The 19,851-nt window shown below is 59.9% G+C and overlaps 1 protein-coding gene across 2 annotated transcripts in view; it reads left to right on the top strand.

The window, feature by feature from the left end:
* PHF2 (PHD finger protein 2) overlaps window positions 1–9,817 on the top strand; it is an 86,615-nt gene extending 76,798 nt beyond the window's left edge. For both annotated transcript variants that reach the window (XM_044756562.2, XM_044756561.2), the window contains exons 18-22: window positions 3,749–4,023; window positions 5,466–5,561; window positions 6,054–6,163; window positions 6,747–7,161; window positions 7,873–9,817. In XM_044756562.2, the coding sequence (XP_044612497.2) occupies window positions 3,749–4,023; window positions 5,466–5,561; window positions 6,054–6,163; window positions 6,747–7,161; window positions 7,873–7,961 (985 nt within the window). In that variant the 3' untranslated portion in view covers window positions 7,962–9,817. The remainder of the gene's footprint in view (window positions 1–3,748; window positions 4,024–5,465; window positions 5,562–6,053; window positions 6,164–6,746; window positions 7,162–7,872) is intronic.
* Window positions 9,818–19,851: the final 10,034 nt, after the last annotated feature.

Genomic DNA, 19,851 nt, shown 5'->3' with positions numbered 1-19,851 from the left:
CTGGGGCGGGCGGAGGGCCATTATGGGGACCGACTCTCCAGGGTGTCTGACGTACTTGATTTCCCGGTGGTTGCGGCCTTGGAACGGCAGTCCTGTTGTCGGGCTGCAGTGAAACCTCTGAACACAGAGGTCTGGCGTGTCTTGGAGGCAGGGAAGTGGCCCTGTGGATGGCTGCCCAGAGAGGCACCCACTCGTCGACCCCCTCCCCGCCGGCTCAGGGCTGAGCCCCTGCTGGAGCCTAGTGGTGCCCCTTGCAGGATGGCTTTGGTCCAGACTTGCCTCAGTGGCCCCCGGGGCAGCCAGGGGTCCCTCTGAGTCTGCGTCCCCGGGCCAACTCCCGCTCCCCGTCCCGCCCCAGCCACAGTCTTGGGAACCTTGTTTCTGAGCAGGGTCTCGTGCTGCCTTCTCGTGTTAATGATCTTACTAAATGGGCTTCAAACACTCAAGTGGGGCTGGGGGCGGGGGAGGCTGCGTAGGAGCAGAACACAGAGCCCCCGGGGCACTTCCAGGTGTACCTCTGTTACAGCAGCCCCGAGGTCAAGTCCGTCTTCTGGGGGCACACGGGGCAGGCAAGAGGGGCCAACATGTCAGAAGCGCAGAGCCCGACCTCTGCTGCCTCTTCCCGGGTCTCTTGCATCTGTGATGGGGGAGGTGGGCTAAGCGGGGCCATGCTCCCCCCACCCCACGCCTGGCTCCTGGCCCTGCCCCCCAGGGTCCCAGGGAGTGGAGGGAGGTCAGCCCTGGAGCACTTGATGCAACAGGAGGTGTGGCCGGCTCCCGCAGCCCGGCTGGGCTGTCCTGTCCGGGGTGAGCCGTCCTGTCCCTGGTGGCCCAAAGCCTAGGGTGGTGGGCAAGGGTGAGGACACGAAATGGCCCCCGAAGGGAGACGCAGGCTGAGCAGGCCCACTGGGAGCTGCCGGCCTGGGCGTCAGCTGCCTTGTGAGGAGGGCTGGGGGGACCAGGGTGGGACCCTCCGTTCTGGCCGCACAGGGACACCTGGAGCCAGGCCGGTCCCGAGCTCCAGGCAGGCCTGGGCGTCGGTGTTCCTCAAGCTGCCGTGGTGATTCTGGCGCACGGACAGGTTGATGGGTCTTGGCTGCAGGAGGTGTGGGCTGGGCAGGGGCAGGCTGGGGGCAGGAAAGTGGGCCCAGGGGGCGTGGAGCAGAACAGGTCCCCTGAGGACCCTGTGGGAGGATCCACAGGAACAAGGAGGGCACCAGCACTGCTGGAGGAACCCAGAACTCAGCCAGGAGGAGCCTCCCACCCAGCAGCGTCTGGACCCCACTCTGTGTGGGGAGGTGCCACTGCCCACCCTCCCAGAGCCCAGGCTGCGGCACAGAGAACACAGAGTCGGGCAGTGGCACAGGCTGCACTGGGTGTTCTGGAAGCCAGAGCAGGTCCTTGTGGAGGGAGGGGACAGTGTAGCTACGAGGAGGGAGCAGGGGCACAGGTGTAGGGCAGGGGCCAAGGACGTGGCCAGGAAAGCACAGGCCAGGTGCAGGGGTCAGCACTGCCCAGAGCTGGACAGCGGCGGGGTGTGGGGTCAGCGGACCGAAAGGTGGCCTCGACCTCAAGAAGTAGCCTTGTTTCAGCCTGGGTATCAGGGGCTAGGAGGGTCTACACCAGGCTGACCTGAGTGTGTCTGTGGCCACCAGGTGAGTTACAGGTGTAGGTGCAGAGTAGGTGTAGATGTAGATGCAGGTGTATGTGCAAGTGCCGGTACGGGTGCAGGTGTGGGTGCAGGTGTGGGTGTAGATGTGGGCGTGAGTGCAGGTGCAGGTGTGGGTGTAGATGTGGGTGTAGATGTGGGCGTGAGTGCAGGTGCGGGTGTGGGTGTAGATGCGGGCGTGAGTGCAGGTGCGGGTGTGGGTGTAGATGCGGGCGTGAGTGCAGGTGCGGGTGTGGGTGTAGATGCGGGCGTGAGTGCAGGTGCGGGTGTGGGTGTAGATGCGGGCGTGAGTGCAGGTGCGGGTGTGGGTGTAGATGTGGGTGTAGATGCGGGCGTGAGTGCAGGTGCAGGTGCAGGTGTAGATGCGGGCGTGAGTGCAGGTGCGGGTGTGGATGTAGATGCGGGCGTGAGTGCAGGTGCAGGTGTGGGTGTAGATGCGGGCGTGAGTGCAGGTGCAGGTGCAGGTGTAGATGCGGGCGTGAGTGCAGGTGCGGGTGTGGGTGTAGATGCGGGCGTGAGTGCAGGTGCGGGTGTGGGTGTAGATGTGGGTGTAGATGCGGGCGTGAGTGCAGGTGCAGGTGTGGATGTAGATGTGGGCGTGAGTGCAGGTGCAGGTGCAGGTGTAGATGTGGGCGTGAGTGCAGGTGCGGGTGTGGGTGTAGATGTGGGTGTAGATGTGGGCGTGAGTGCAGGTGCAGGTGCAGGTGTAGATGTGGGCGTGAGTGCAGGTGCGGGTGTGGGTGTAGATGTGGGCGTGAGTGCAGGTGTGGGTGCGGGTGTGGGTGTAGATGTGGGCGTGAGTGCAGGTGCGGGTGTGGGTGTAGATGTGGGTGTAGATGCGGGCGTGAGTGCAGGTGCGGGTGTGGGTGTAGATGTGGGCGTGAGTGCAGGTGCAGGTGTGGGTGTAGATGTGGGCGTGAGTGCAGGTGCGGGTGTGGGTGTAGATGTGGGCGTGAGTGCAGGTGCAGGTGTGGGTGTAGATGCGGGCGTGAGTGCAGGTGCGGGTGTGGGTGTAGATGTGGGCGTGAGTGCAGGTGCAGGTGTGGGTGTAGATGTGGGCGTGAGTGCAGGTGCGGGTGTGGGTGTAGATGCGGGCGTGAGTGCAGGTGCGGGTGTGGGTGTAGATGTGGGCGTGAGTGCAGGTGCAGGTGTGGGTGTAGATGTGGGCGTGAGTGCAGGTGCAGGTGTGGATGTAGATGCGGGCGTGAGTGCAGGTGCAGGTGCAGGTGTAGATGCGGGCGTGAGTGCAGGTGCGGGTGTGGATGTAGATGTGGGCGTGAGTGCAGGTGTGGGTGCGGGTGTGGGTGTAGATGTGGGCGTGAGTGCAGGTGCGGGTGTGGATGTAGATGTGGGCGTGAGTGCAGGTCCAGGTGCAGATGCAGGTATGGGTGTAGGTGTGGGTGCGGGTCCAGGTGCAGGTGTGGGCATGGGTGAAAGTGTAGCTGCAGGTCCAGGTCAAGGTGCAGGTGTTGGTGGAGGTGTGGGTGCAGGTGCAGGGCCAGATGCAGGTGCAGGTGTGGTTGCAGGTCCAGATCAAGGCGCAAGTGTGGGTGTAGATGTGGATGTGGGTGTTGGTGCAGATCGAGGTGCAGGTGCAGGTGCAGCCATGGAGAGAAGATGTGGGTCACTGGGGAGAGCATGTGTCGTGGGAGGGAGAGGGCCGTGCTGCCTCCATGTCAGGGTGCCAGATGGGAGGGTGCCCGTGAAGGTTCAGGAGAAGGGGCGCCCAGGGCTGGGGCTGAGGGCAAGGGTTCACAGCAGGAGAGCAGCACAGAGTGGGCTGAGAGGTCCCCTCTCCCTCTGCCCTTCCTCCCTCCCTCCACTTCCCCATCCTAGCGTCCCGTCTGTGTCCCAAGGCCTCCAGCCGTCCCTGTGGAGTGGGGGGGGTGGGCAGAAAGTGGGGGAGTGGGCGGCAGGCCATTTCCATGGGGAAGTCATCAGCCACCACCATCCTCCACCCCACCCCCTCTGCTGGGCGCTGGGCGGCAGGATGCCGGGCCGCGAACCCTGGGCTACAGGCTGTGTTGTGAGCTGTGGGCTGTGGGCCGCCGCCTGAGTCCTGTCTCTCTGTGCCTCCAGCCAGCCCCCGGCCTCCCCCAGCACGCAGGAAGCCATTCAGGGGATGCTGTCCATGGCCAACCTGCAGGCCTCCGACTCCTGCCTGCAGACCACATGGGGCGCCGGCCAGGCCAAGGGCAGCTCCCTGGCGGCCCACGGCGCCCGGAAGAATGGGGCTGGTGGCAAGAGCGCGGGCAAGCGGCTGCTGAAGAGGGCGGCCAAGAGCAGCGTGGACCTGGACGACTATGAGGAGGAACAGGACCACCTGGACGCCTGCTTCAAGGACTCGGACTACGGTGAGCACCGCGGGGACCTCTGCAGCCGAGGGGGGCTCCTCCCCGGCCCCTTTCATGAGATGAGGTTCACAGACATTAAAAGTCACCCTTTAAAAGGATGCAGCTCAGTGGTGCTCTGTGTATTTGAGGGTGTGCACCCCCATCGTCACCTGAGAGGAAGCCCTGCCCACAGCCGCCGGCAGTCCCGTCCTCCCTGGCCGCCATAGCCATGGTCCCTGCTGCCTCCAGATGTCCCCTCCCAGACATGTCGTGTCAAGTATGGAATCGCAGGAGGCTGGTCCTCTTGAGCTCTGTGGGGTCCCCCTGTGGCAGCCTGTGGCAGCACCCCTTCCCTTTCTGGCTGAGTGCTGTCCCCATGGAGTCCACGCCACATCTGCTCATCCAGCCTCCATCCACAACACGGGGGGCTTCTGCCTCTTGGTGCCTGTAACTCGTCTGCTGTGAATGTGGTGTGTGGGCTTTCTTGGCCCGTGTGCACACGCCCCGGTGTGTACCTGGGAGGGGCATTGCTTGCTGGAAGGCTGCTGCCTCTTGCTCTCCTGGGACCTGTCTGGCCGTCCTGCATGCAGCAGCACTACTCCACGCTCACAGCCGCGTTCAGACCGCATCCCCCTGGCTGTCTCTGTGTGGATGGAGAAACTGAGGCCCAGGGTGGCTGGGGACTGTGTCTGAGGTGGGCAGTGGGTTGGGGGCTAGGCCATGGCTATGACCTCCTCCTAGGGGAAGGGACCCCTCCCACCATAGGCCCTGCACCCGGGCTCCAGGGCTCCGGAGGAGCTGCCTTTGGCCGCATGGGGGGTTCAGAGCGAGGAGCTCCCTCCATGCCTGGCCCACTGCTGGGCATGTCCCCTAGGGTGCAGCCTGCTGGCACCGGCCCGCTGTTCACTCCCAAGTGGGCTGCAGGGTGCTGGCACGGCACCATCCGAGGGTCCGAGGGCCACTTGGTGGGGCTGGCCCTGCCCCGTCTGCTGGACACATTGGGCCTCGCAGTGGAGCCTGCTGGTCTGACAGGCAGACTGACAGCAGAGCGGACTCTGTTCCTGGGCTCCCTCAGGGCATGGAGTGGGTCCTGGGGCTCAGATGCCACCGGCCCTGGAGTGTGAAGGTCACAGCCTGTGGTGGGTGGCACCTGGCACATCCCCTGGCAGCCATGTGGGCTCCCTCCTCCCAAGACTCGCTCAGGCAGCCTGTGGGCCGTCAGAAGTTCTCTTCTCTGCTGGCAGCAGAGAGCCCGACGGTCTGAGAAGAACCGGGCACCAGTGGGGGCTGTGGCCAGGCTGGGCCGGCGCCCCGGGGGCTGGATGGGGCCTCTCACCCAGCCGGTCCCTGCCCCTCTCTGCACCTCAGGGGGGCCTGGGCTAGACGATTCTGGGATCACCTGTGCCCGGGGACACCAGTCACCAGTTGGCCAGCGGCTCAGTTCTTCTTCTCTTGTCCCCTAGTTTACCCCTCCCTGGAGTCCGACGAGGACAGCCCCGTCTTCAAGTCTCGGTCCAAAAAGAGGAAAGGCTCGGACGACGCTCCCTACAGCCCGACAGGTAGCAGGGGGGCCAGGAGGGGCTCTGTCCACCATGACGTGAGCCACGTGGGCCCCTGGTTCTGTGTGGGGCTCAGACGGGGTGCCCCCTTCCTGCGGGAGCCTGACTGGGGCTCCCTCCCATGACCCCAGCCTGGGTGCCTGTGCAGCTCACCCGCAGGCATCCTGGCTCCTGCGAGAGGGCCATGCAGGGCCCACGGGGGCAGGCCTCTGCCAGCGGCTCCTCAGTGAGCAGCCCCAGGAGGCCCACCTTCGCACGGGCCCCCTCTTGGCAGCTGGTGGGGTGGGGGCCTTGTCCACCTTCCACATGACCCCTGCCTGCTGTCTCCCAACTTGCTGGCACGGGGACCCCCCTACCCTTGGTCATTGCGCTGACCCTCCCCGAGTGGTAATGTGTCCCTGGGACTCGAGGACAGACTGCAGTGGAATCGGGGCACCCAGGAGGGTGCAGGGTGGCGCGGCACTCGAGGCAGGCTGGCCTTCTCTCCTACAGCGAGGGTCGGCCCTTCGGTGCCAAGGCAGGACAGGCCTGTGCGCGAGGGGACCAGAGTGGCCTCCATCGAGACCGGGCTGGCAGCCGCTGCGGCCAAGCTGTCCCAACAGGTGAGCAGCGGTCCCTGCTTGGGCTCAGGCACCCCAGACGCCTCTGCTCCTTCCCAGCCCTGTGCACAGACCACCCGGGCTGGGGGCTGCCACAAGCTTGGGAACATTTGAGTGTTGCTGACCCCATTCCTCCAGGCCCCCAAGTCCCTCAAATGGGGTGTGAGGAAGCCCAAATGGGGACAGAAGTCCCACGGCAGCTGAGTCGGGTGCCAGGGGGTTGGGGTGATGGGTGGGGGTCCGTCCTACACCCACCACTAGGTAAACTCAGATTGAGCGGGGCCCAACTACGTGGCCAGTGCTGGTGCCGCATTTGTGTGTCCCTGTGTCCAGGACGGCCCACCTCACGGCGTGGTGTGTTGGTCCCTCCACAGGCCCCCACACTGCTCTGGGGGGCTCACGGTGGCCAGATGTGAGGCTCAGGCATAGCCCCGCAGTCCCAGCCCTTCCTGCTCCTGCAGCGCCGGCAAGCTCTGCTTTACCAGAGAGGCCTCCTGCCCGGGGGGCCGAGCCATGCAGGCTGCTCCCCAGCCTCTGAGGCCCAGCCAGCCCTGCCAGGTAACATGCCTGCATGTTTTGTTCAAAGGAGGAACAGAAAAGCAGGAAGAAAAAAAACACCAAAAGGAAGCTGACTCCCAACACCGCCTCCCCCTCTGCCTCTGCCAGCACCACCTCGGCCTCTACCACCTCGGCCAGCACCACCTCGGCCTCTACCACCTCGGCTTCCACCACCTCGGCCTCCACCACCTCGGCCTCCATCACCCCAGCCTCCACCACCCCGGCCTCCACCAGCACGGCCAGCAGCCAGGCCTCGCAGGAGGGCAGCTCGCCTGAGCCCCTGCCGGAGTCGCACAGCAGCAGCCTGGCTGACCATGAGTACACGGCAGCCGGTGCCTTTGCCGGGGCCCAGGCTGGCCGCACCTCCCAGCCCATGGCCCCCGGGGTCTTCCTCACACAGAGGCGGCCCTCTGCGTCGTCCCCCAACAACACTGCTGCCAAAGGTACCGTGCCCGCCGGCCCTGAGTGGCCTACACTCACAGACTGTCCTCTAGACAGGTCTTCTTTGTCCCCCCAAAGCCCTGAGCACGTGTGGCCCCGCTCTCCGTCAGTGTGTGAAAGAAATGGTCCCACTTGGGTAGAGAGCGAGGGTTACCCACCAGGGGGTTCTGGTCACCTCCGAGTGAGGTCCAGCCCCCTCAGGCCCTCAGGGCCTCGGCTTTGGGGCCCGGCTTGGAGTCAGGGTGTGGTCAGCAGTTTGCCGAAAGTTCGCTGGGAGGGGCCCCGGGTGACCCAGGCTCCTCTGTGTGAACTAGGGGTGGGACAGGAGGCGGGGTCCCATGGTGTCCCCACTGTCACCCCCAAGGCGCCTGATCTGTGTGCACCGTGGCCGCGAGACCCAGCTGGCCCTGGACACAGGGCGTGGCTGCAGGTGCCCTGCCGCCAGAAGGTGGGGCGGGGCCCTCACTTTGTAGTACTGTGTCCTCTGCCCGTCCCCACCCACTCAGCACAGCGCAGCCCCTCCACCGCAGCCCCCTAGTCCACGCAGCCTCTGAGCCACTCGCTTTGTCGCCGATTGGTCGTTTCGCAGGGGTGTGGAGACCAGGGCTCGGGCGTCGCAGACCCTCGTACAGAGGAGTTGCAGACCGCCCTGCGCGGGGCTCCTCCTGCCCCTTCGCTCATCGGCCTTTTTGTGTCTCCACCTCTGCTCCCAGGAAAACGTACAAAAAAGGGCATGGCCACCGCCAAGCAGAGGCTTGGGAAAATTTTGAAAATTCATCGGAACGGGAAGCTGCTCCTTTAAAGTTTGGAGAGCCAGGACCCTTCTGCTCCGCTCAGGACCCCGGAGCCCCGCGAGAACATCAGCCCCGAGGAGGGCGGCCACGCTGCCTCACCCCAGGGAGGGCCTGGCCTCCTCCCGGCTACCACGCCCCCCCGCATGAGCACCTGTTGCTTCAGCAGGCGGAGCTCGCTGATACGGACACATGTCCTTTCTCAAGTTGCTTAGAGTGACCAGTTCCCGCAACGCGGCCCTGCCAGTTTGAGGACCATTCCAGTTTCAGGACAGCCTCCAGGCACTCCAGAGTGTGGGTGTGATTGCAGGGCCTCCGCAGCTCTGCTGGGAGCACAAGTCCTTCGAGGAAGGAGTGAGCCAACGCTCACCAGGCTCAGAGTCTGAGCTGGCCATAGGCTGGCAGCCTCCAGAGGCTTAAAAAAAGGCAAAGAAGACTAGAGAGGAAGAGGAGAAAGTGGGGTGTTCATGTGCCCCTCTTCTCTTCCTGAGTAATTCTCAGACAAGTCCAGAGAGCATTTGGCCCAGCCAGGAGAGGGGCTTCTGTGCTCTCTGGCCGGCAGGTGGCAGGCCGAATGGTGGATGTTGTGCCCTGAATGCCTGGGGCATTTCTTGGGACGACTGGGGCCGGCAGCAGGGTCAGAGTGTTAGTGGGCAGGGGAGCCTCCATGGGGTCCCTGGGGAAGGGCTCCAGCCCAGCCACAATGTGGGGCCCAGGGGGCTCCGGCTAAGCCACATGGGTGGGCCTCATCCAGCCCCATCAGCTACACTCCGAGAAGCACTTCTCAGCCAAGGCGCCCTGCCCTGGGCCTGGTGGGGTGGCTGGGCAGCCAAGGATGCAGGGGCAGGCACTTCTGTCTTGTCACCTGTTGGTGTTTGGTGTCGAGTGCATGGTGGCTCCTGGACCATGTGTCCACCCATCGACACGAAGGGGCTGGATTTGTTTCTCAGGCAATCCTGTATTTTAATTTTAGATGTATTTCCTGAAGCATATTTTTCATAGAATGTAGCGTGTAAATAGCTTTTTAAATAACTTTTTTTATAAGAGTAAAAGTATCTTTAGGAATTTCTTTCTATAGAGTCCTTCATTAACATTTCTACAAGTTTTTTGCCGAGTATGATGAACAGTTGGGTTTCTGATGCTTTTCCTTTTCCTTCTTCCTTTCGATTGTTACGGTTATTATTACGATTATTTCTTTTAGGACTAAAGTATTGCCTGAAAAACAAGTGATGTCTGTGCAGCCTTATCTCTGTCTTTACAGAAGCAAGCAGTACACACGAGATCTGTTTCAGACCCGTCTGAAGAGGAATCTTCCACTTGAATACCAGCTCTTTCTTTCCCTCTTGTTGACGAAGGGGTGGGGACAGTAATTTCACTAGCACCTTGTGGAGTGTTCTGTGTTTTGTGATGCTGTAATTTATTAATGTTTGTAGCTTTTTATATTTGTACATTTCTTATGAGCTTTGTTTATATGCCCGTCCCTGGGTGTTCTGTCCATGAGGAGAGGCAGCTTCGCACAGGCCTGGCCACCCTCGTCCTGTCGGGGGGATGCGGCCCCGGGCTGGGAAGGCGAGGCTCCCGGGGCCCCGACCTTCCTGCCCGGCGTTTGAAGGTCTCCCGTCCTTGTTGAACATTTATATGGTCTAACCCGGCCATCAGGCTGTTCTCTCGCTCGCTCTCTCTTTTATTTTTTTAATTTTATTATTATTATTATTTTGGCAACATGTACATTTCTAACAAAGTTTATTGTGGCTATTAAAGTGTTTTATTTCCCAATTCATATTACTCTTGTATCGAGTCCATGAGGTCTAAGGCAACTTAGACCAAAATTTTAAAAGAGTAAAACTATTTCAGGTTTTGTACAGAACCACGTCTGCGTCATTTCTGCCTCGTCTGCCGTCGTCTCCCCCAGTGGTGAGGGCGGTGGGGTCCTCAGCCGCGGGAGGGAGGCGCTGTGGGCCGGTGGGCGGGGTGTCGGGGGGCAGTTGTGCCAGGCACAGGCCCCGCCACCAGCATGCCCCTCAGAAAACCCCCGGATTTCCCACAGGGCCCGTGCACTGCCCTGCACCCCAAAGCTGCAGCACCCTGAGCCAGCCTGCAGAAGATGGCAGAAGAGACCCCCAGGTGGGCAGCCTTTGGGACCCCAGTGATACCAGCCCCAGCCCCCGGCGTCCTTGGGAGCCTCTAGAACTTTCTTAGGGCTCACAGGTGTGCAGCTGAGCCGAGTCCAGTGAGCACAGGGCCGCACATGGAGGCACCAGGAATGTGTGCAGGATTTCTGTCTAAATCCGACTTATTCACAACAAATGAACCAAAGCAGACCCCCCCCCCCCCCCCCCCCCCGCAACAGATGTACGTCGTAGTGAGCATTGTGGAGTAGGATGATCGCAGAAAGACCAGCCGGCCGGAGGGGCCACCGTGAGGAAAGCCTGGGCCCTGGGACGCAGCATTCTCCCCAGGCACCCACACAGCCTGAGTCCACACCACTGGACCCCACAAGAGGTGGTGGCCTCTGCACACCCCTAGGTCGGGCACTCCCCCTGCCTGCCAGCTGTTCGGTTGCTGCCCAGATCCAGCCAGATTCTGTGGCTCCCTCTGGGGTCCTCACACTCTCACCTCAGGGCCACTGGGGGACCCTGCCTGGTCCTGGGCTGCTCTGTGCAGCCCCTCCAGGCTCAGCTCTGGACCCTCACCACATCCAGGCCAGCCGGTTCTGCCCCCGGGCCCTTGAGGCTGAACTGTCTGGGTGCTCCTTGGGTCCCCCCACCCCAGTGTGGCTGTGGGGACTGGACGTTCAGAGGGCTGCGCAGGAGCTGGGGCCTGGGCCTGGGGAGGGGCTTGCAGAGGGTGCCCAGAGTTTCCAGCCCCCCACCCCGTCTGGAGCTCCACCTGAAAACTCCTGGTGCCCCCATCAGTGGCCCTGGCAGCCCGTGTGCAAGGTGTCTGGGCGTGTGTGTGAGCGAACCTGGGATGTGCATCTCTGGGTGTGCTCGCGTCCCCTCAAGCTTGGCCCTGGCTGCAGCCCTCCTGGGGTCTTCTCCGCCTCTCTGTGCAGGGCAGACAGCCCAGTGACTGACCTGGGAGGGGAGGGACAGGGAGACCTCACGGACCCAGCCCCTCACCTGACAGGTGCATCAACAGCCCAGAGAGAAGCCCTGCGGGGACCAGACTTGAGTGCTGGGGGGCCTCTCTGGCTCACCACCATTTCTCAGCGCCCTGGTGGCAGGTGGCTGTGTGAGTGGAGCACGTGCGTCCTGTTCACGTGGCCCCAGGGGCGGCAGGATGCCAGCAACCTGGAGCTCCCACTCTGGGGACAGCTGCCCCGGAGAGCCCCCTGGCCAGCTACAGACTTGGCAAGAACAAAACACCAAGGGCGGGCGTCAAGCCTCTGAGAGGTGGTGCTGTTTGTTACTGCAGCCTGTGCTCACCTGGTCTGAGCGGGACGCACGCGTGGGGCAGCCTGTGCACGGACACCACTGGGTGGAAATAAACAGACTGCCCCTGGGCTCACCGCTAGAGGCAGCTTGGACTCCAGGGCGGTTTCTGAGCACCTGCTGTGGTAGAGAACCTTCGGGAGCCCTCACTGGGGCCAGGCACAAGCCCATTTGGTGGAGGAGGACCCAAGCTGGAGCGGGAACCAGCTTCCCGACGCCCCTCGGGGAGCCCAGGCCTTGCCAGCCCTGGGACCCACCCCGGTGTCTGTCCCCTCTGCAGGGAGGACACCCCGTGGGTTTTCTCACATCCTAGGCAGACACGGGTCTGGGAGGGTCCCGCCAGCTGCCCCTGGGAGAGGGGAAGGCCCCAGGGCAGGCAGCCGGCCGTTGGGGTGGTCAGACATACCGGGTGGGGCTGGAGCTGGCTGAGTGCCAGGGGGCATCCAAACGGTTGGGGAACTCCAGGTGATGGGGAGCCCCCTGGGTTACTGAGCAGGCGCAGTGGGCTCTCAGGAGAGTAGCCCGCTGGGGGCCGGCCAGGGACGAGGGGCTCCCCGTCCGCCATGCTCCCCTCCTCCCTCCCGTCTCCCCCCGGGGCTCCCCCTCCCCTGGGGCTCCTCCCCCTTCCCCTCCTCTCTCCTCTCCTCTCCCGCGGGGCTCCCCTCCTCCTCCTCTTCCCCGCAGCTACCCCCTCCCCTCCTTCTCCCCTCCCCCCCAGGCTCCCCCTCCCCCCAGGGTCCCCCGCCTGGGCCCCTCGGGCGCGTGTTCCCATCATCTCCGTGTGGCGGGGAGCTCAGCTTCGCAGGGTCCTACCAGGTGCCCAGAGCCCCTGACCGACCAGTCCGGACCCGCGGGAAGGGTCCCCCCGGGGCAGTGCCGAGAGCGCCCACCAGGGGGCAGGGGCGGGCCGGGAACGGGCGGGCGGCGGCTCCTCCGGGCTCCTGCCGAACGGACCGCGCTGGGGGCTGGGACTGACAGTCAGGTCCGCGTCGTCCTGAGCTGGGCCAGGCCGGGTGCCAGGACCCGTGTCGGCGCATCCGCCCTCACAATTGCCCCCTGGGGAAGGTCCTAGGACTGCTTCTCTCAGACGGGAAACTGAGGCACAGAGTCTCGCAGCTGGTGGAGCTGGGGTTCAAGTCCAGGCAGAGCCTTTGGGCTTATGAGGGAGACTACCCCACAGACGGCGGGCAGCTCCCCAAGGCCCCAGGAGGAGGAGCTGTGCCCAGAGCAGAGAGAAAGAACTGCTGCGCAAAGGCCCTGAGGTGGGGACCAGGTGAGAGGCGGTCTCTGAGGCCCACTGGAGCGAGGGGCTGAGCGCTGGGCAGCAGGCAGGCTGCCCTGTGGCCCTCGGATCTTTCCCAAAGGCACTGTGCCATCCCCTCACCCGGCTCTCCCCTCCATCACGGGGTCTCCCTCCTTCCCAGGCTGCAGAGACCCTGAGCCCCAGCGTCCACCACTCCTCCCCCTCTGGGCCCTGTGCCCACCGCCGTGCACAGCCCTGAGCGAGGAGCCCTCTTTGCAGATGGGGACACTGAGGCAGGTCTCGCGGGCGACGCGTGGCTGCGGGGAGTCTCTGCATGCTTGCCCACGGTGCTGCGAGGCTGGATGGAGAGTCAAGGGGGCCCCCAGGCAGTGTGTAAGAAGGATGCTGCTGCTGTGAAGATGCGGCCGCGGTCTGTTACTGGTGGTTCCCAATAACAGTGCGTAGGCGTCGGATCTGAGACATCAGACCCCAGCGCTAAATCCAGTGGCTTCACATAGAGACGACGCTGCCTTGTGGCCACATTCCTGAGCACCTACTGTGTGCCAGGCAAGGTGCTGCTAGCTTTCCCATGGCTCGTCACACAGCCACCCCTGCGCCTCAGCCTGCGGGGAGAGAAGGCCTGGGTCATAGGGCTGAGAGGCTTCTCAGAGGAGGTGACCTATGAACAGAGCCCCAAGGGCCGAGGAGAAGAGTGTTGGCACCAAAGGGACAGCCTATGCAAGGGCCCTGGGGCAGGAGTGAGCTTTATAGGGAACAGTGGGGGGCAGTGTGGGTGGGGAACAGGGAATGGAGAGCTTTGCAGGGTCCCAGCAAGGCCTCATCCCCGCCAGGCCTTGGCCCAGGCTGTGCGCCCTGACAGGAGCAGCTGCATTGCTGGCCCAAGGAGCCCCTGACAGGCCCCAGACCACCTTGGCTGTGGGACCTCAGCCCTCAGCTTCCTCATCAGCAGAGCAGGCGATGCTCTGACCCTACTCAAGGTGCTGCGGGCCGTCTCCTCCCCACAGGCTGCCCTTCCCACTTGCCCTCCGCAGGGGCACTCCCCACTCCCCTGCCCACCTGCCCTGAGGGCCTCTTAGTTGTGTGACCTCTGGCAGGTTGCCTCCCCTCTCTGGGCCTCTTCTTCCATCCACCTTCCTGATGTAGAGGCGAGGGATGGAGGGGAGGCCCCAGCTGGAGCTGAGGAGGCAGTGTCCCCACCCGGCCTGCCCTACATCCTCTGTCCGCCATGCCCTGCAGAGGCCTGCCCACGCGGGAGGCCAGTCACAGCAGGACACAGCTGGGCCCCAGCAGCCAGCCTGGCCTGGGAGCATCTGCTGAGGGAGGCGCCACACGGACCTGCGGGGTGTGCAGTGTGGGCTGGAGGCGGCTGGGCAGGGCGTGAACCCAGGCGCTGGCCCTTGGTGGCCGTCCAGTCCTGGGGCTGTCCCATTAGACCCCACTCACCTCCAGGCTGCTGTCTCCTGCTCATATTTTGGAGTGGATCCTTACTTTTCAGGACTCACAGTGTGCGTTTCCCGAGTCCAGTGGACTGGGTAGGGTGGGAGACGCTGGGGGCAGAGGTGGCCGGGCTGCAGAGGGGTGGCCATGGGAGGGGAGCGCGGCCGGCTGTCGGCGGCCTGACAGATGGGCTCCCTCTTCCACCGCCCGCCTTTCCCAGGCTGAGTCCGGCCGGCCTTCTCATCCAAACATCCAGGGGATGCCACCGCGGCAGAAAAATGATGCTGTTCCATTAACATCTGACACGGATTTGCAGGCCCCAAACAGACGGGCGCGCGTGTAAACACCGGCCTGGCTGGGCCCCCGCCCGCCCGGCTCAAAGCGGGATCCTCGTAATTAATTGTCCGCCCGCTGGCCCCCCCACACCGCCACCCCGGCCAGTGTGGTTTTGAGATTGCAGCCCTCCAGGCCCCCCGCAAACTGCATTTCCCAAACAGCGGATGTGCCCTAGCTGCCGGAAGGAGCAGAGGGAAGCGCCCGGCTAGCGGGCGGGGCCCAGCTCCCCCCAGGAGCCCGGGGGGTCAGGTGCCGAGAGGGCGCAGCCCCGGGCCCAGGGGCCTCCAGCCCACTGAGCGCCTGGCACGGCCAGCCGCGGTTTCTCATTCCACTCGATTCGGCTGACTTTGTGAGGGTGTAAGCCACCTCGACATTGTTACAACATGTGTCTTTTTACCTCGAAGAGAGAGGATGCTAGAATGCTATTCTAGAACATTCAGCATCAGTGACACCTCGCGCACGCGCACGTGTGTGTGTGTTTGCACCACCAATACCTTCTCTGCTTGTCAAAGGGAAGCTTAAATAAACAGCAACAATTCTCCCCCATGTGTAGACTAAGCTTTGATCTGCGGCAGCCCCACATTTCTATTTCCTCTCTTCCCTGCTTTTTGGGTTCATTTCTTTTAGAGTTTAGGAAAACTGCCTGACGTTGCCAGTGGGGGCTATCAAAGGTCTTGCTGCTCGGCACCCCAGCTGGTGGGGTACCCCACTGTGAGCTGTGATATGGGCACAGTCATCTTACCTTCGATGGGCTCATGGACGGCCCACGGTGTGTACTGGGATCGGATATTTGCTCATTTATCCCACCTTTAAACCTGGGAAAGAACGTGGTCCTGCTTCCTTCTTCTTGAGTTTTAAACCGTCTGACAGGTCCCCTGGGGTGCCTGGGGTCCCCAGCTTCTCCGTGAACATCCGGCGTCTGTGGCCCGAGTCGCAAGGATGTTTGTTGTGGCTCCTCCTAGACCGTGTGTCAGCTCCAGCAGAGTTTCTCAGTGTCTGTGCTCTGCTCCTCCCAGGGTCCCTGGGGCAGTCGGGCCAGGGTCCGTGAGAAGGAGGGGTCTGGGGCCCGAGGCAGATGTGAATAGGACGCCTTCTGGGGAACGTTTTCCGTTTGTTTCTGTTTTTCTGCTCTAGACTCAGCACCATATAGTTTTCACGTCTGGGGCTTTAGAGTATGTTTCTAGCAGATCCTCCATGCTCTTCCAGACCTGGTGCACTGTGACCTGTGACGCGGTCCCCAGGCGCGTGGACGGTTCGGCTCCGTCTCGGTCTCTGTTCAGGGAGGAGGCCCTCCCCACCTTCAGACACTCCCTGCTCCTCGCCCTGGAGGCAGACATTCTGGGAGCTCCCCACCCCACCTCACAGTCTCCGGGGACCCCAGAGCTCTGGACCCTCACCCAGGGGGCCCCTTGGAGCACGCACCCAGCTCCTCCAAGCCCTCACTCCTCGGTGCCTTGGGCCTCGGGGACCCCTCTCGCCACACCCCCACACTGGCTGGGTTCTGGCTGCGTTGGATCTCACCGTCCTGCCTGCCTGCCTGAGGCTTCCCCAGGACCCCTGTCTGTCCCCCAGCTCCCTTCTCATGATCTCTAGTTCAGCTCGGAACACCGTCTCCTCTGGTCACTCTCTGCCCGGCCACCTTCCGTGGCTCCCCGCTAACTGCTTGTGGGATCCCCACAGTCCAGCCCTCTTTCTCTCTGCACCCCCCTCCTGCGGCCCCAGCAGGGCATCCTCTGGGTGGTCAAATGCACCATGTCCTGGCCCATTCACCCCTGAGAAAGTTTCTGTCTTGGACCTGGGTGCTGGGGCCACCAAGAGCCTCTGGCTCAGGGCAGGGAAGGGCATCAGTGACCGGCGGGTGGTAGGATGGTGAGGTGAACTGAAGGACCAGGGGCCCCGGAGGAGGGAGGGAGCAGGAAAGTGGGGGGAACAAATGGGGGCTTTGAGGAGGGGGATGGCCAAGTGGAGAGAGGGCGTGCGAGGAAGGGGGCTCAGGCTGAAGGATGCCCGGCATGTGGGGTGGGGCTGGGAGGCTGTGTCGAGCCCTGCCCTGCAGGGCTGGATTAGGACAGAGGAGTGTCCGGTGCGGCCTTTCTGGAGCCTGGGGTTATCACTGCTTCCTCTTGTGAGGCCGCTGGTGATTCATGGCCCAAGGGCTGACGGCCAGGCAGGCGGTCAGGGGCATGGCTAGGCCAGCAAGGAGGGGGGCCGGCCACTCCCACCATGGGGGGCTGGGCTGACCTGTGCGGCAGGCCCGGGCTCCTGGAAGCCCAGGTGGCCGAGTGCAGGACTCCCATCCCCCAGGCACAGCCTTGGAGCCCATGGCAGACAAGTGCCCTGGGCCTCAAGCCCACATGCCCCTGTGGGGTGCTCATGGCCCCCTGGGTGCTCTGTCTCAGCCCCAGGCTTGGCTGGGCTCAGAACTGGAGCCTGCCTTCTGGGGCTGGCTCTGGGCGGCCTGGAGAGGAGGGTCCCCGGCCTTGGCCCTGGAGCTTAGGCCATAAACCAGGCCTCAGAGAAGGGGCCACACAGCTCTGGGGCTGCTGGCAATTGTCCCTGTCTCCCACCCTCTGGCAGTCCAGTGGGAGACTGAGGCCAAGGGACCCAAGTGACACAAATGTTCTCAGTGGCCCGTCTCGAAGTGGGGGCTGCTCCTAGCAGCCACGGCTCAGGCTTGTGGGCAAGACAGATCACACCCCACTGGGAAGTGGGGCCCAGGTGAGGGGGGCATTGGGATTTGAACAGGGCGATGCACGGCAGACGGCTGTGTGGATGCTCCCCCTGGAAGCAAAGATGAGGAACAGACAGTCGGGGCTGAGTGGAGGCAGAGGGCCCAGGAAGAAGGGAGGCGGCCAAGAGGCCTGAGCTGGGCCAAGGCCAGGGTCATCAAGAGGACAGGATGGATTTGAGAGCCACCTGGCCCTCCCATGACCCCGAGAAGCTTAGAGAAAATGCCTAGCTAAGAGAGATGGGACCTCAAGAAACAGAAACAGGGCCATCCGATGGACTATTTGCAGCGACGGAAATGTTTATGTAGTGCAGCCGAGCACTTGAAATGTGGCCGGTATGACTCAGTTCGCAGTTCTTAATTTTGTTTACTTTTAATTATTTTGAGTTTAAATTTAAATAGCCACATGAAAAAAAATCAGTGAAATAGAAAAACAATAATGAAAATCAATGAACCCCAAAATTGATTCTTTGAAAAGATCAATAACATTGATAAACCTCTAGCTAGACAGATCAAGACAAAAATTCCCAATGCCACAAATGAAAGAGTGATCATTACTGAAGATCCTGCAGACATTAAACGGATAACAAAAGAATATTATGATCGACTTTATGCAAATAAGTTTGACAACTGAGATAACATGGACAATTCCTTGAAAGACACAAATAACCAAAACCGATGCAAGAAGAAATAGAAAATCTGATTAGCCTTCTATGCATTAAAAACCTTGAATTCATAATTTAAAGGTTTTCACACACACACACACACAAAATCCAAGTCCAAATGGCTTTATTGGTGAATTCTAGCAAACATTTTATAAAGATATTATATAGAACTCCTTCAGAAAATGGAGGATGAGGTAACACTTCTTACCTCATTTTGTAAGGCCAGCATTACCCTGACATCAAAACTAGAGATGTTACAAAGAAATTACAAAACAAACTAAAGCCTGTATCCCTTATGAATGTAAACATAAGATTCTCCATAAAATATTAGCAATAAAATCCAGCAATACAAAAAAAGATCATCATGTTTAACTGGGGTTTATCTCAGGAAGGCAAGGTTGGCTTAACATTCTCAAATCAATAAACGTTGTTCACCATATTAAGAGAACAAAGAAGAAAACTGTGATCACTTCAATAGACTGAAACAAAAAAAGATAATATTGAGCACCCATTCAAGTCAAAAACTTTCAGGAAACTGGAAATAGAAGGGAATTTCTTCAACCTCACACAGGGCATCTATTTATAGTGAGAAAATTCAATACTTTTCCCCCCAAAATAGAATTGAGGTAAGGCTATCCCCTCTTAGCACTTCATAGTGTACTTAGCCATTGTGGTAACGCAAGAAAGAGAAATGAAGGGCCTATGGATTAGACGACATTCACAGATGGCATTACTGTGCCCCCATGAATTCCTCAGGAATCCATGGAAGAGCTATTGGAGCTGATTTGAGCAAAGACCTGGAGCATAAATCAGTTTTGTGTGTAATGGCCAAAGAAGGAGAGAAAGAGGAAAAACTGGTAAGACTGAAGACATTGGCAAAGGCCAGTTTATCAAGGTCACAGAATATAAGATCAGTATTAAAAAATAAATTTTATTTCTATATGCTAGCAATTTACAACTGGGAAATAAAATTACAAAGCAATACTTTTCACAATAGCATAAAACCATGAAAAACTTAAGGATAAATTTAACAAAAATATTTGTAAGACTCATACACTAAAAACTACAAAAGCTCTGGGAACACATTAGAGACTTAAACACATGGAGAGAGAAACTGTGTTCATAGATTGGGAGAATCAGTATTTTTTAAATGTCAATTTCCCCCAAACCAATCTATACATTTATTGCAATTTCAATCTTAGCGAGTTTTTTGGCAGAAATTAACATGGAAATGCAAAGGACCTAGAACATCCAAAACCAGCAAAGTTTTAAAAAGAAGAACAGAGGCTGGCCCCGTGGCCAAGTGGTTGGGTTGACGTGCTCCACTTCAGCGGCCCAGGGTTTCACTGATTCAGATCCTGGGTGCAGACATGGCACCACTCATCAGGCCACACTGAGGCGGCATCCCACATAGCACAACCAGAGGCACTCACTGCTAGAATACACAGCTATGTCCTGGGGGGCTTTGGGGAGAAGAAGAAGAAGAAAAGAAGAAGAAGAAGAAAAGAAGATTGGCAGCAGATGTTAGCTCAGGTGCCAATCTAAAAAAAAAAAAGAAAAAGAAGAACAAAATTGGATTTACACTGGTTGGTTTCAAGACTTGACATAAAGTTATAAAGACTTGTTATTAAGCTAAGTAAGTAAAACAGTGTAGTAAAAGTAGAAGAAAAGAACTGGATGGAATATCCAGAAATTAATGTGCATGTGTATGGTCAATTGGTTTTCAACAAAGGTACCAAGGCATCCCAATATGGACATGAAAGTCTTTTCAACAAATGGTGCTAGAAAAACTAGGTATCTGCCCAGGGAAAAAAAAGAACCTTGGCATTTACCTCATTCATACACAAAAACTGAGGCTACAGGGATCAGAGACCTTAACTTAAAGCTAAAATGATACCTATTCTGGAAGAAAACAAAGGAGAAAATCTTCACAAACTCGTGTAGACAAAGATTTTTTAGACTGAACACAAAAAGAATGAAACATAAAGTTAAAAACTGACAAATTGAACTTCATCAAAGTAAAAATATTTTGCTTTT

The sequence above is a fragment of the Equus asinus genome, chromosome 23 (genome assembly GCF_041296235.1).
Source record: "Equus asinus isolate D_3611 breed Donkey chromosome 23, EquAss-T2T_v2, whole genome shotgun sequence".
Lineage (NCBI taxonomy): Eukaryota > Metazoa > Chordata > Mammalia > Perissodactyla > Equidae > Equus > Equus asinus.
Note: the sequence above shows the minus strand (reverse complement) of the source record. Positions and strands in the feature narration are given on the sequence as shown.